The following is a 14,239-nucleotide window of genomic DNA, read 5'->3' as shown; positions in this document are numbered from 1 at the left end:
CCTGTTATGCCATGATGTTGGCTGCAGGGCTTTTTTTTTTTTAATTAAAGCCTTATTTATTTATTTGAAAGGCAATTACACACACACACACACACACACACAGATTTTCCATTCTCTGGTTCACTCCCCAACTGGGCTAAGCCACAGGAGCCAGAAATTCCATCTGGGTTTCCCAGTCGGTCAAAGGGACCCAAGCTCTTGGGCCATCCTCCACTACCTTCCCAGGCACATTAGCAGGGAGCTAGAATGGAAGCAGAGCAGCCCAGACTGGAACAAGTGCTCCAATATGGGATGCCAGTGCCGCAGGGGATGGCTTAACCCACTGTGCCACAGTGCTGGCCCCAGGACTGTTTTAATGCCTGTGGAAAATGGCCCTAAGTATGAGCTGAGTGGGGCAGGAAGTATGGAGGCTGCAACTAAGGGCGGCTCCACCGGCTCCTCCGCTTCAGCAAAGCAAGGCTTCAGGCCCAGCTGTGAGCTCCCTGTCCCACCCCCACCCACCCATCCACCTCCCTCTTTCCCTGCCCATCCCCTGCCCAACTTCCCCATCCTTTTTCGCTCGGGAACCAGTGTTTCCTGTTGGGTTGCAGCCAGGGAGCCCCAGCTTCACCCGACTTGCCTGTGCCCTTGAGCTGTTTGTGGCTTGCTTAGAGGAACGGGAGGTGGCAACGTTAGGAGAGGCACTGAGAGGACTTTCTTTGAGTGGAGGCATCGGAACGGAGCCCAGGAGGTTCCTCCGAGCGAGGGAGTTGACCTAATGGGGGAGGGGCTGGGGCAAGAGTTCACTGTCTGCAGCGGAGTGGCCTGGGGGTAGACATGGGCGCCTGAGAGGGCGAGGCCTGTTTGAGAAGAGCTAGGGCATCATTCTGGCCGGAACAGAAAGGGATTGGGAGCCAGGGTGGCAGGAAATTCAGTGGGAGAGGGAGATGATTCCTGGCTTCCAGGGAGGAGCCGTAAGTGGTAGAGAAGGGGCAGAGTGGGCAGGGCTGAGGACCCCATGGAGAGCTGTCCAACTTGGGGCTTGGAATTTTAGGAGAGGACAGAGAAGGCTAGTGTGGGGGTGAAAAGCCACAAGAAGGTCCAAGAGCCACCGAGGAGGCTGGGGAGGAGGCCAAGGTGAAAGAGGTACAGGGAGGGAGGGTGGAGAATCTTGGGTACTCCTGGCTCCCTCCTCCCCCCGTTAGGGGAATGGAGCTGGTAGAGGGACTTCTCCAGCCCCAGATTCCCTGTGCATTCTCCTTGCACTGCTGTATTCCCAGGCGGGGTTGAGGGGGATGGTTCCAGAAGTAGAGGGACCCAACACACTGCCCCATCCCAGTTTACCTGTTCCTGGGGAGTTTGATCCTCCAGCCTACCCCACAGTGCCCCATCCTGCAGAGGAGGAAACTATGGTAAGGCCAGGAGGGGCCGGGGCCTGCAGGTGCTGAGCAGGGCTGATCTGTGCCCTGGTCCAGGCGTTGACCCTGATCTTCAGTCCTCTGCTGTCAGGGTGCTGGGCCTTGGGGGAGCAACCATGCTGGGGGACGGCTTGCCCTGCTCTCCCTGCTCTGGCCATCTCCCCCTTCATGCTGACTCCCCAGCCTCTCTGAGCAGAATCCCCCAGGGCCTTGCTCATTTCTGGGGCTGGGCCCTGTGGCTGGCAGTCACAGCCCAGGCTGAGTTCACCTGAGAGATCCTGACCCCCTGCCCACCTGCTGCCTGACTTGCCCCAGCGACTGCGGCTGACTCTGTCATTACTCCGACTTAGAGAGTGTGGGCGTGACCAGCAGCCGTGAACGTCTACCTGAGGTCACACCGAGTCACTGGAGGAATCGAATCCCAAAGCCAGCTCTCACTCCACCCGACCGTCCTCTCCCTCAGCCGGGGTCTTCCCTGGCCCTGGTCTCCACCTCTGGGTCATCATGTGGTACCTGTAGGCAGGGATTGAGGGTGGAGCCTGGCAGCCAGGTGACCTTGGACATCCCAGCAGTGAGGCTGGCATGGTCACCCTGCTCCCACACAGCGGCCTCCAGGGAACCTGGGAGCCAAGGACTGGCTGGGAGGTCGTGACCAAGCCGCTTGTTTTAGAAGCACTTTTCTTGGTAGTGACGGTTTTATTCCTGTACCTGCTTCTGGAGGATGGGAAGTCTTAATTACCTCGGCTCCTGCAGGAGTGTGGCCTGTCCCCCTGCACTCTGAGCTGGGTTCTGTGGCGAGGCCTGGGCTGACTGATGCAGGCCGCTTCCCTCCACTTTCACAGTGAGGTGCAGGTGAGGAGCACAGGGGAGCTGCTGAGGACCTACTGTGTGCGGGATGCTGTCCTGTGCACCTTGTGGGCACACTTCCCAATCCTGGCCTGGGCCACACAGCAGCTGTGCCATCCCCATTGTAAAAATGAGGCCCAACGGACCTGTGTGGCCCTGGCTTGGGACCCCCGGCGTGTGTGTGATTTGACTACAAATCACTCTCTGCCATTTTGCTTGCTGCCCCAGAGACGGGAAGCAGCAGCAGCTTTGGCCTCTGAGCCCCTCTCAGGACCTCCCAGAGCTACCAGCCACATGGGCTTGAGCCAGGGGTGACCACCCCAGTACAGACACTCATTGGCCCACAAGGCAGGGGACGCTGGACTCGAATCCTCATTCTGCCCCTTGTGAGCTGTGTGGCCTCGGGCAGGTCACAGGCCTCTCTGAGCTTCCATATCCTTGTCTGCCAAGTGAGAGCAGCAGGCTGGGAGCCTGACGCTCTGTGCCCACTGCCCGCAGCTCCTGTATGACAGCCCCAAGGCCCGGCAGGAGGTGGACCACCACTGGCAGGCCTCGGGCGGCCCGCACATTGTGCGCATCCTGGACGTGTATGAGAACATGCACCATGGCAAGCGCTGCCTGCTCATCGTCATGGAATGGTATGCCGGCCACCCTGCCTCGGCCCTGGGCGCCCTGCTGTCCTCCCGGGGCTGCCTCTGTTCTTCGGAGCACAGCTCTGGGTGCCACCCCAGCCCCTGCAGGGTGGGGAGCAGGCAACCACAGGCCCTGGATCTGGCCTCAAGGGTGGGAAAGAAACTACAGGGGCTCTAGTATGGCCTCCCCGGGGATGAGTTCTGTTCTTGGAGGAGCAGCAGTGATGCTAGAGCTGTCAGAGAAGGCTGCCAGGCCTCGGCGTGTGGGGGCAGGGAGAGTGGGATGCACACGGTGCCCCTCGCGTCTTCCTTCCTCCATGAGTTCGTGCTCCCAGGGCCCCACGGGATGCTGGCTGACGGAGACTAGAACCAGGGGCCAGGGGCCTTCTCCACCCTGTGCTTCTCCCGCCAGCCCTAGGGCTCAGCCCCAGCCTTGCTCAGACCCGGGACCCAGGTCTGAGCCTCCAGCTCCTCCCTGTCTGCCCCCACCTCCACCTGGTTATCCAGCTTCTCGGATTTGGGGTCCAGACCCTGGTTCTGCTGCCTACTAGCTGTGTGACTGCGGGCAGCTGCTAGCCTTTCTGAATCTTCGGCAGTCACAAGCAGAAGGCGGAGGAAGATCTGAATGTAGCAACAGCCTGTGCTTGATTCTACTCTGAGTGCACCCATGTGTATCACATGCAGTCTTCATGACTGTGGCATTGGCACTATTATCCCTGTTTTACAAAAGAGGTAGTTGCACAGAGAGGTGAAGGGATAAGCCCAGGTCCCACGGCAGTGTGCTCGAGTGGCAGAGCCCAGGACATAGCGCCCAGCAGGTGCTCAGAGAACAGTGGTCTTGCTGATAGTAATTGACGTCTTGTTCTGCATTTGGGGGAAGTTGGGACTTGGATGGGGCTAGAGATGCCCAAGGTCTCATGGCCAGGAAGGGGCATTGCTCACCACTCTCCCCTAGTTGGGAGTTCAGTTCTCCCACCCAGGCTGGCAGCCCACTGTGTGCTAGGTTCTTGAGATACAGGAAGGTGACTGGGAAGGAGCACTGGGCCTGATGATGCGCGCACGGGCAGGCTGGTGCCTGGTTCTCCCCATGCTCACAGCCGTCTTCTCTTGCAGCATGGAAGGTGGTGAGTTATTTAGCAGGATTCAGGAGCGGGGTGACCAGGCTTTCACCGAGAGAGGTACGTGCATGTGGCTGGGCCAGAGGGGGCCCTGGGAGATGGATGGAGCAGAGGTGCTGTGTGATTCTGGGCCAGTCCTGCTCCCTCTCTGTGCCTCAGTCTTCCCAGCTGAGCAAAAGAGGCTGGGACAGAGGGTTTCTGTGAGTCCATGAGGGCATCTATGAGTCCATGGCTCCTTTCTGGAGATGGACTCTGTGTGGCCGTGAGATGGAGGCCTCAAAACCTCCTGGCACTGACTAGGAGTTGAGCAATGAAGAGGTAGCCCAGGCCCAAGGAAAAGGGTCCAGGTGAGCTGGGGGCATTTGTGCTGAGAACTGGGGTGTCTGGGCAGGAGTGCTGCCATCATCCTGTGTTGTCCCCAAAGGCTGTGCCTGGGGGTATGATCAGGTGGGGATCCCCAAGTCTCCTGCCTTTTGACTGGCATCACTGACACCCCCCTCCCTCCTCCATGTGTGCAGAGGCTGCAGAGATAATGCGGGATATTGGTACTGCCATCCAGTTCCTGCACAGCCAGAACATCGCCCACCGTGATGTCAAGGTGAGGTCCAGGACCCAGCCTGAGGGGCAAGGGAAGGGACAGTCACACTCCACGAGCCCAGATGGCTCCCAGGATGGAGGCCAAGTTCAAAGCCTCTGCTCCCTGGCCCAGACTGCTCTTCTGTGCTCTAGCCAGGGGCTGTCCTTTTCCTTTAAACACCATATAATCTCAGGAGGAATGAGAATAATTGAGTGCTGACCTGGATCCACCAGGCCCTGACAAGCAGCTTGTTTAATCCTCACCCAGCACTGTGAGATATTATGGACGAGGAAACTGAAGCTCAGAGATTAAGTGGCTTGCCCAAAGCTGTGTCCTTGTGGCACTGGCGTTCATTCATTTGTTCACTAGTTCAGCAAGGAATTTTGTGTCCATGCAACGTGCCGGGCCTCAGGCAGGGGCTGCCTGATGCTGTTGGGTCTTCTGTGAAGTCCCAGCCATGATTTTACAGAGTAGGCCCTGGGACACTGGCATTTGAGGGCAAAGAAGCCATTTTCTGGCACTGGAGAGAGGGACCCAGGAAGTCCCAGAGGCTGGCCTGCAGGGTGTTCTGAAAGCTCGGCTCTCTGTGCTGGGAGGACTGGGTCTCAGAGGATTTTGGGATCAGGTGGATGGAATGCAAATTGGGGCTGCCCTGCTGCACGTGCACAAGTGAGTGTGGAAGTGTCAGCCGCCACCGGGGTGGAGTCTGCTCCTCCCCAGCCCTCTGCCCCAGGCCTAGAGCGTTACCCACCTTGGCTTATGTCCTCCCAAGTCTGGGCAGAGGGGAGCTGAGAGTCAAGCTGCTGTTGTGGATCCTTCCTCTGGCTTCGTACTGCCAGCCCCTAGAGTTATCCTTTTATTTTTTTTTTCAATTTATTTTATTTATTTGAAAGACACACGCACATACACACGTACATCTTCCATCTGCTTGTTCACTCCATACCAGCTGGGGCTGGGCCAGGCTCCAGCCACGAGCCTGGAACTCAGGAACTCAGTCCTGGTCTCCGGGATGGGTGGCAGGGACCCAGCTACTTGAGCCATGCCCTGCTGATCCCCAGAGTATGCATGAGCAGGAAGCTGGGATGGAGAGCAGAGCCAGGATTTGAACCTGGACTCTTCAATACGAGAAGCAAGTGTTCCAAGTGGCCTCTTAACCCCTCGCCGAATGCCCTGCCCTGCGGTTACCCTTTGGTTCTGGATGCATGTGGAGTCACACAGCTCACCTCTGACTCCTTGCTTTACATTGGCCTCCCCCCCCCCTTTTTTTTTTTTGTAAGAAGAGAAAAACCTTCTGCAAGAGAATCTCCGGCATAGACTAAACCTGCTTCTCTGTTTTTATCCCAATCCACGGCCAGATGACCTCAAAAAGAACCTGAGAAATAGCTTCCAGAGCTCCACCCAGCATCCCATTGTTCTGCCCTGACTCTGTTTGGAGGTCCCTCCTGTTTCTCTCCGTGGGCCTGGAATCCCACCCGTTCATGAGAAGTCGGCTTCAGGGCTGCCTCCTCCCCTCTGTCACTCTGCTTTGTAGCCAGGAGGAGCTGCCTCCCTGCAGTCACTGGGGTCTGAGTGGCGGGAGTGCTCTCCCTGGAGCCACCCCGGGCGGGGCTGCCCTGCTGGCCCTGCAGGCTCCATTCCTGTCTTGGCAGCATAGGCTCAGGAGCAGTCTGCCTCCCCTCATGCCTTTATGCTTTCGTGTCAGATGCTTCACGTACCCAAGGTCAGAAATCCCTGCCTCTAGACTCTCGATGGCACTTAGCCATTCACAGCCTCAGCTGCACACCTGCCTCACCTCCCCACTCTGTGAACCAGGGTGTCACTTCCTAATCACCTTGGTCTTCTCCATGGGCCACATTGTTGATGGCAAGGGCCCATGTACTTAGAGGGTGGACCTGCCCCCTCCTACACTGGAGGTGGGGAGCCCAACCAGATATCACCTTGGGGCTCTGTCCCCAGGTGGTCCCTGATTGCAGACCAATATTTTCTCTCCCTGGCTTAGCCTGAAAACCTGCTCTACACGTCCAAGGAGAAAGACGCAGTGCTTAAGCTCACAGACTTTGGCTTTGCCAAGGAGACTACCCAAAGTGCCTTGCAGACGCCCTGCTACACTCCCTACTATGTGGGTGAGTCCCTGGGCCTTGCTCTGTACCTCCCCACCGGCACCGGGCACTGCTGTGGCATGGAGCTGCTGGTGGGTTGCAGAAACCAGAGGGTTAAAGCTCTGTGAGGAGGGGGGGAGTTCTGTCTGCATGGAGGCGGGTGATGCTGGGTGGCGGTTGGGGGGGGAGGTGGAGGCTGCAAAAATATTCTCCCAAACTTCAGCTTCTGCTTTTGAAAATAGATCCAGGAAAATTCTGGCTGTGGCCTGTGAGCTGAATGACATCACAGCAGCTCTAAATATATACGTGATAAAAGGCTGCCATGAGCTCGGGATGGAGCCCAGCCGCGGTTGTTTTTCTCCGGTTTTTATCTTCCTGGGATTCATACTCAGAAAGTGGGCAGGCCTTTGGAAAGACGCAGGGCACTGGGCCCCTCACTTGCCCTGTGGGAGAGGATGCCTCTGTCCTGGGCACGGATGGGCCCCAGGGATGTGCGTTCATTCGTGCTTCCCGCAGGAGCTGCCAGCAGCACCTGCCACGGAAGAGCCCCTGCTGCCGACAGGGCCCCTGCTTGAGAGCAGGCTCATGGCAGAGGGCTCTTGTCCCTCAGAAAAGGGCTTCCCAGAGGGCTGCTCAAAGCAGGGGACACCCCCATGACATCAGAAATGACACCCTGCCTACCAGGACATGTTCTGCCTTACAAATCTGCCCGACCCGCCTCATTGCACAGATGGGAAGACTGAGGCCCCATGGATTGGTGGCCATGCTGGCCAGAATGCTTCTCCTTGCCAGTGACCTGAGCTGTGTCCCAGAAGGCAGAAGATGCAGGGCAGTTGGTGGGCTGGCGCCCTCTGGCCCATGGCAGCCCCTACCCTACCCGCCCCCCAAGCCCTGAACTGGCCTTTTCCTTCTCCTCTCAGCCAAGTTTGAGCCTGGCAGAGGGGCTCAGGCAAAGGAGCTAGGGGCTGTCTGAAAGCAGAGTGTGTTTCCCGGAGCAGTTTTCCTCCCCCAGTGTCACACACTTGCCTGCTTCCCAGAAGGTGCCAGACACCCGTCTGCTCTTTCCCCCCATTCCCAACCTGGGCACCTGCTCCCCACCTGGCCCAAGCATCAGGCTCCTGCCTGTGCTCTGAGACTTGTAGGACTGAGAGCCTCCTTTGCCCCCTCGCCTGGCAGCCCCTGAGGTCCTGGGTCCAGAGAAGTATGACAAGTCATGCGACATGTGGTCCCTGGGCGTCATCATGTATATCCTGTGAGTACAGCCTTGCCCCCGCCCCACCAGATGCTCTCAGGACCACTTCCGCCTCCCTGTCGTGGTGAGGGGCTTGTGTGTGCCGCTGCATGTGCGAGCCACCCTTCCCTTCTGCTCATGGGACACCAGACTTCAGGCTGCCTGAAGGTCCCTCTGTGCCAAGGTGTCCCTGGGATGGACCTGGGAGGCCAAGGGCTGTGTTGCAATGGAGTGGCTACCTACCTGCCCAGTCAAGGGTTTAGGGCAGACAAGGAGTCCATTCTGGCCCCCCACCCCTATGCCGAACGACCTCCTCCCGCCCCCAGCCTGTGTGGCTTCCCGCCCTTCTATTCCAACACGGGCCAGGCCATCTCCCCGGGGATGAAGAGGAGGATCCGCCTGGGCCAGTATGGCTTCCCCAATCCTGAGTGGTCAGAGGTCTCTGAAGATGGTGAGTAGACCCCCCCTGCCCCCGGCCTGTCTGCTTGCACCCTGCAGCCTTCATTCTGGGAGATAGCATTTTGGAGTCAAGCTGCCCTGTCTTCAAATCCTGGCTCCCCTCCTTCCCTGCTGTGTGACCCTCGGTGAAATCACCCACCTGTTTTACAAGCCTCAGTTGTGCATCTGCCAAATGGGCTCATAGCTTCGCTCCTCAAAACTCCACCTCGTGTTTCCTGTTCATATTTTACCTGCTGGGGTCTTGTCTTTTTTGTCTATTGCTGCTTGGCAAATTACCCTGGACACTGAGTGCCTGAGAATAAGGAGCCATCCTTAGCTCACTGTTTCTGAGGGCTCAGAACTTGGCAACACTTGCAGCCCTTGCCCCAGCCGAGCCTGTGCTTTACAGGGAGGAGGGGACCAGCTCCCAGGAGCCCTGCGACCTCACCTCTCGCCTCTTCTCCCTGGCCTCCCTAGCCAAGCAGCTGATCCGCCTCCTGCTGAAGACGGACCCCACAGAGAGGCTGACCATCGCGCAGTTCATGAACCACCCCTGGATCAACGTGAGCACCTCCTGGCCCAGAGCAGGGCTGCCCAGCAGGGGGTGGTGGCCCCAGAGGTGCGGGGTTGGAGGGGGCCCGTGTACACAGGCGATAGTAGCACCCCCGCTCCAGACTGACTTTGCACCTCAGCTTCCCCACAGAGACTAGGAAAAGGGGGCTGGCTGGGGGGAGCCGACTGTGGTCCACAGTTCTCCAGATGCTAATCCGTGGGCTTGGGACCCCTCCCAGCAATCGACGGTGGTGCCGCAGACTCCGCTCTACACCGCCCGGGTGCTGCAGGAGGACAAAGACCACTGGGATGAAGTCAAGGTGGGTGGACTCTACCTCAGTCTCCCTGCAGGCTCCATGGCTTTGGAAAAAAGAACTCTAGGTAGTTACACACGATCTGAGTCTTTGTCCCCTTCCCCATACCTGAAGCATAGGGTGTTAGTGGCTATCTCAGTGGTCCAACCGTGATACTCAAACCATTGGGCCACACTATTCCATTCAGGGTGGTGCTCCTGATTCCCCAGCCCCCACTGAAGGAGTGCTTTGGACCAGGGGCTCAGCTTTGGTCCCAAATGGTGGCCATAGCCTCTATTATGACCAACAACACTAGGGGCTAAGTCAGCCTGACTTTAGACTCAGCAGAGGCCACGTCTGAGCATAGCGGGCAGCAGCTCATAGCCCAAGGACACCAGGGTGTGATCTCCTAGCCCCTGTGCCCTGCAGGGCCAGGGAGGTCGTATGCTGTGCGGATCTTGCGGTTCTGAGCAGGTGTCGTTGCTCGGTGCTCTGTCCCATTTACCCTTGGTGTGGTCCAGAGATCCTCTCCCTGACAGCCTGCTCCACAGAGGACCGTAGTAAGGATTACCCGACACGAAGGACTAGGCTCTGTGCTGGGCGAGCAGTGGGCACTTGGGCAGCACAGGCTGTCACTGCCATTATTTTATTTTTAAAATATTTATCTATTTGAAAGAGAGATGGAGAGAGAATCTCCCATCCTCTGGTTCACTCCCCCGATGTCTGCCCGGAGCCCAGAACTGAATCCAGACCTCCCACTGGGTGGCAGCGACCCAAGCCTTGAGCCATCATCTGTTGCCTCCCAGGGTGCACATTAGCAGGAAGCTAGAATCAGAAGCCGGGCTAGGACTTGAACTCAGACACTCTGATGTGGGTTGCAGGCATCCTATGTAGCAGCCTAACCGCTGCACCCAATGCCCACCCCACTAATATTATTAAGGGGCTGTCAAGGCAGGAGGGTCCTGAACTCTTAGGCTCCCACTGTATCTGTTCCCAGGAGGAGATGACCAGTGCCCTGGCCACCATGCGGGTGGACTACGACCAGGTGAAGATCAAGGACCTGAAGACGTCTAACAACCGGCTCCTCAACAAGCGGAGGAAAAAGCAGGCAGGCGGCCCCTCAGCCTCACAGGGCTGTAACAACCAGTAGCTCGTGGGATCCGGACAAGCCAGGCCGCTCAGCCTGGTATTGGACTGGAGTATGCAGAAGCCCTGGCCAGGAGGGCCCAGGGCCATCCTTTTCACAAAAGGATTATTTTATTGTGTTTTAAATTTGTCACTTGGGACTTCAGAATGGAGGATCCTGAGCCCAAACCTCCTTCAGAACCCCTGCCCAGGCTCGGACCCAGGAGAAGGCCAATGCCCAGGGCTGGGGAGCACCTGCTGCCCCTGCAGCACCTCCTGAGTGAGGCCTCGGCTCTGTCCTACCCTGGGGCATGCCTTTTACCTTTGGGCCACTGGGAGTTGTGGCTGGGCTTTCCTTCTTCTAGAGAGACACCCCACCGAGGGCTGGGCAGATGGGCCTGGCCTTGAGAAAGGCATTGGCCATTGGTTGCCATGGTGACCAGGGGACTGTGTTGCTGTCTGTGAATGCTGAGTGTGGGAGCAGGGGAGGGAGGAGGGCCCACCTCTGCATTCTGCAGGAGGCTGCTCCTCTCTGCTCCCCTCTTTGGTCTCCCTGAGGCCACACGGTCCTGGCTGTTGGCTTCCCTGGGTGGTCTAGCCGTTGCCCAACCAGATGGCACTCGGAGCTCTTTCCCCAAGGAGTCCCTGGTCCCAGCACACCTGTCATTACTCCTTATCCGAAGGGTGGTTTCAACTCCCAACTGAAGGTGGGGAGTCATTTAAAACCCTTTTCCACTATGGAAAATGTCACTGTGACACAAGTCATTATACTTCCCCTACCCCTACTTGCTCACCAGATCCCAGGCCAGGAGGCCCCCTTCTGTTTATGGTAGGGCTGCCTTTCAATGGTCTTTGGTGAGTGCATGGCTGGGGGCGGGCCAACAGGCTCCCATGAACCAGGGGTCTCTACCCTGGGTCAGACCTGAGTGATGCTCACAGCGTCTGCTCCTGGCTTCGGCCTGAGTTGGAGCAGAGCAGAGCAGACCCCTTCCTGGCTGATCCGGGTAATGCAGCCCCACCCTGCCCAGGGCAGCCTCGGGCTGCTGAGTGCCTGATTCCAGTCCTGAAAAGTGCCTGACACCCAGCCGAGTTCTCAGTTCCTGGCCCCTCTGTCCGTGGCTGGGAAAGCCCAGACCATGGCAGATGGGACAGCGCTCTGGGTTTCACATCCAGATAGTAATAAAGGCCATTTTGGCATTCGCTGCTGGCTCTCGGGTTTCTGTTTGTCTGCATGAGTGGACCATAGTGGCCCAAGGGCAGCTGGTCACACCCACTGGTGACTTCACCCTGGCTGGAGAGGGTGAGTCTGGCACACGTGACCGGCTGAGGCCTCCCTAGGTGTGAGAAGGTCAGAGGAACTGAGCGATGGCAGCTGCCACATGCCCCCTCCCCCGCCCCCGCTCTGTGCCGCCTCTGTGCACTGTGTGTGTGTGTGTGACACTCACCCCCGGCCCTGTGTGCGCCAGCGTCTGCCCACAGTGGCCACCCCTGCTGCGTGCCAGCCTGCTGAAGGGCGGGCAGGGTGCCTGCTGCAGCGCTGAGCTATTTTCAGGAGCTGCCAGATTTCATTTGGCAGCGAGAATATCGGGGAGGGGAGGAGCGGGAAGCTGGAAAGACTGTCTTTTGACTATTCCAGAGCACAGCGCCCTCAGCCCTCGAGGGGAGCCCTAGCTGTGCCCCCCCACCCCCCAGCTCCAGCTCCAATCTTGACATCTCCCAGTTTTCTAAGAGCTCATCTGGCGCCCTCCTCTGCCCCCATTCCCTCAGGGTGTGTGGGAGACGTTAGAAGGCAGGGACAGACAAGTGCGTCTGAGATTTTCCGCTGCTTCCCAGCGCCGTGACCTTGGACGAATCCCTGGACTTTTGCAGCCCCAGTGTCCTCAGCTGTGAGCCCAGCAGTGGAGGGTCTGGGGAGACTGTGTGAGAGGCGCTTGGTGGGTGCCCAGCACCCTCAGCCAGGAGGAAGGCGAGGAGGACCCGGGGTGGCGGAGCAGCCCCAAATGTCTTAGGGGTCTCGCTCCATGGGTCTGCCCTCCAGGGCTGCCTCCTGGGGCCTCCTGGGCCTCCAGGGGTGGGACCAGATTAGCTCTCAGGGCCCCGGGGGAGCCTGTGGTGCAGGCCAGTCTGCCTGGGGTCCTCTGGATGTCTGGGGACACTGGGTGCACGCGGAGGTGGGGACTGTTCACCCGCTCACAAAGCTGCAGAGGTGCTGGGGGCACGTGGCTCACCTGTGCTACTAAGCAGCTACTGGGCCTGAGTCCCGCAGGGTGCAAGAAAGGCAGAAAGGAAAGCTCGAGACAGGGGTCTCAGAGTTTACGTTCCCGAGGGAAAAGGACAAAACGTGGCACAGGTGTGGGCTGGACCACAGCCGGGAGCAGCCTGCGAAGGAAGATTTGGTCGGAGGAGGCGGTGGCAGCATCTTGGGGCAGCTTGACCCGGAGGGAGAATTCTTGAACCCCAGTGGCTAGGAAGGGTGCCTGGTTGGTTGTGGGGTTGGAGGCAGGGACTAGGGCCCCGGGACAGAGGGACCCTGTGTTCCAGGGCCTGTCCACATCTTAGCCCTCCAGTCTGTGTGTCTCCCTGGGGCTAGCCTTTAGCCTTGGCTGCCCTGGCCTTCAGATGCAAGACCACAGCAGCAGAAGCCCTGGGGGGAGTGTGTCATCTACTCAGGTGCCTGCATTCAGACCCAGGGAAAGCTTCTCACTGGTCATGTGCAGCCTTTTCCTGTTGTGGGGGAGGGGCTGCAGGAGAGGCAGTTTGCACAGGACGTATCTGCTTGGCCACTTCCAAAGGCCCAGGAGGGCCTGGCCGGCAGTCTGTGGCATTACGTGTTGCTCTAACAGGTCGGGGCTGGGAGGCTGAAGCTTGGCCAGGTCACATTCCTCTGGAGGCCTCAATGTCACTCTCTGTGAAATTGGAGCAAATTTCTGACAGTCAGCTGCTGTCAGGTGAGCTACGAAGCCAAGGGCCCAGCATTCACATCAGCTAGCCCCGACACACATTTGCCCAGGCTCCCGGGGGGCTTCCATGGGAGCTTTCAGTGAAGAGCTACATACGTGCACATGGACTCACACACATTCGCGTACCACACATGTGTGTATTTGTGTATGTGAGAGAGAGAAAGAGAGGGATGCTGTGTCTTCAGAACCTGATGCTGGCTGGCTTCCAGCAGCCTGGCTCATTGATATTCTATGCCAGCCCCTCTCTGCCCTCGATTCAGCCTCAAAATGCAGCCCGCTGCAGCCTCTGCAGGGGTCTCAGTGTTTGCAAGCCTGCTTGCAACTCTGCCCCTGGCAGGCCTGGGGTGGGGCGGGCCCTGTGTGGCTGTCTCCAGACCTAGCTGCCCTCGGCCAAGGCTTTGCATCCCCGGTGGGTCTTCCCAGCTCCCCCCAGCCCAGGGTGGTAGAGTTCTTCCTGTTGTCCTGCGGGGCTGCCAGCCGCTTAGCCCTTGGAGTCAGGATCAGCAGGCAGGGAAGGGCCTGGGAAGCAGAGCTTTCGGTCTGTGTGTGGGATGGGGAGGTGGGGGATGTTTAGGAACCTGAGCTTTGGGCAAGGCTGTTCTCATTTTTGAGGCTCTCCATCAGTAAAAGACCACGGTGAGCAAATAGGACCAGATGATTGCAGTGTCTTTGGCAGACACGTTACCACCACTAGAGGGATTGTGAGGAATGCTCTGTGGTCTCAGGTAAACCATGCACTTTACTAGACCTCAGTCTTCTTACCTGTTCAATGGGACTAAACCTCACAGTGATGAGGCTGGGCTTTGGTGGAGAAGGGGAGGGGGTGGCCAAACTCACAAATACAGGGCAAGCATCTGGTAGGTGACGGGACAAGCTGCCCAGCACTCTGAAAACTCTGTCCTCTTTGTTTCCCCTGACCAGGCGACTTCAGGGAACCACTTCCGAGGAACTGGTAGCCTACGGGACAGGTT

At 58.4% G+C, this 14,239-nt stretch overlaps 1 protein-coding gene across 1 annotated transcript in view; it reads left to right on the top strand.

The window, feature by feature from the left end:
- MAPKAPK3 (MAPK activated protein kinase 3) overlaps nucleotides 1–11,510 on the top strand; it is a 28,868-nt gene extending 17,358 nt beyond the window's left edge. The window contains exons 3-11 of the mRNA XM_051852385.2: nucleotides 2,742–2,881; nucleotides 3,989–4,053; nucleotides 4,512–4,591; nucleotides 6,570–6,693; nucleotides 7,846–7,921; nucleotides 8,227–8,351; nucleotides 8,816–8,901; nucleotides 9,130–9,210; nucleotides 10,181–11,510. Of these exons, the coding sequence (XP_051708345.2) occupies nucleotides 2,742–2,881; nucleotides 3,989–4,053; nucleotides 4,512–4,591; nucleotides 6,570–6,693; nucleotides 7,846–7,921; nucleotides 8,227–8,351; nucleotides 8,816–8,901; nucleotides 9,130–9,210; nucleotides 10,181–10,333 (930 nt within the window). The 3' untranslated portion in view covers nucleotides 10,334–11,510. The remainder of the gene's footprint in view (nucleotides 1–2,741; nucleotides 2,882–3,988; nucleotides 4,054–4,511; nucleotides 4,592–6,569; nucleotides 6,694–7,845; nucleotides 7,922–8,226; nucleotides 8,352–8,815; nucleotides 8,902–9,129; nucleotides 9,211–10,180) is intronic.
- The last annotated feature ends 2,729 nt before the right edge of the window (nucleotides 11,511–14,239 follow it).

Source organism: Oryctolagus cuniculus, chromosome 10 (assembly GCF_964237555.1).
Source record: "Oryctolagus cuniculus chromosome 10, mOryCun1.1, whole genome shotgun sequence".
NCBI classification, from domain to species: domain Eukaryota; kingdom Metazoa; phylum Chordata; class Mammalia; order Lagomorpha; family Leporidae; genus Oryctolagus; species Oryctolagus cuniculus.
Note: the sequence above shows the minus strand (reverse complement) of the source record. Positions and strands in the feature narration are given on the sequence as shown.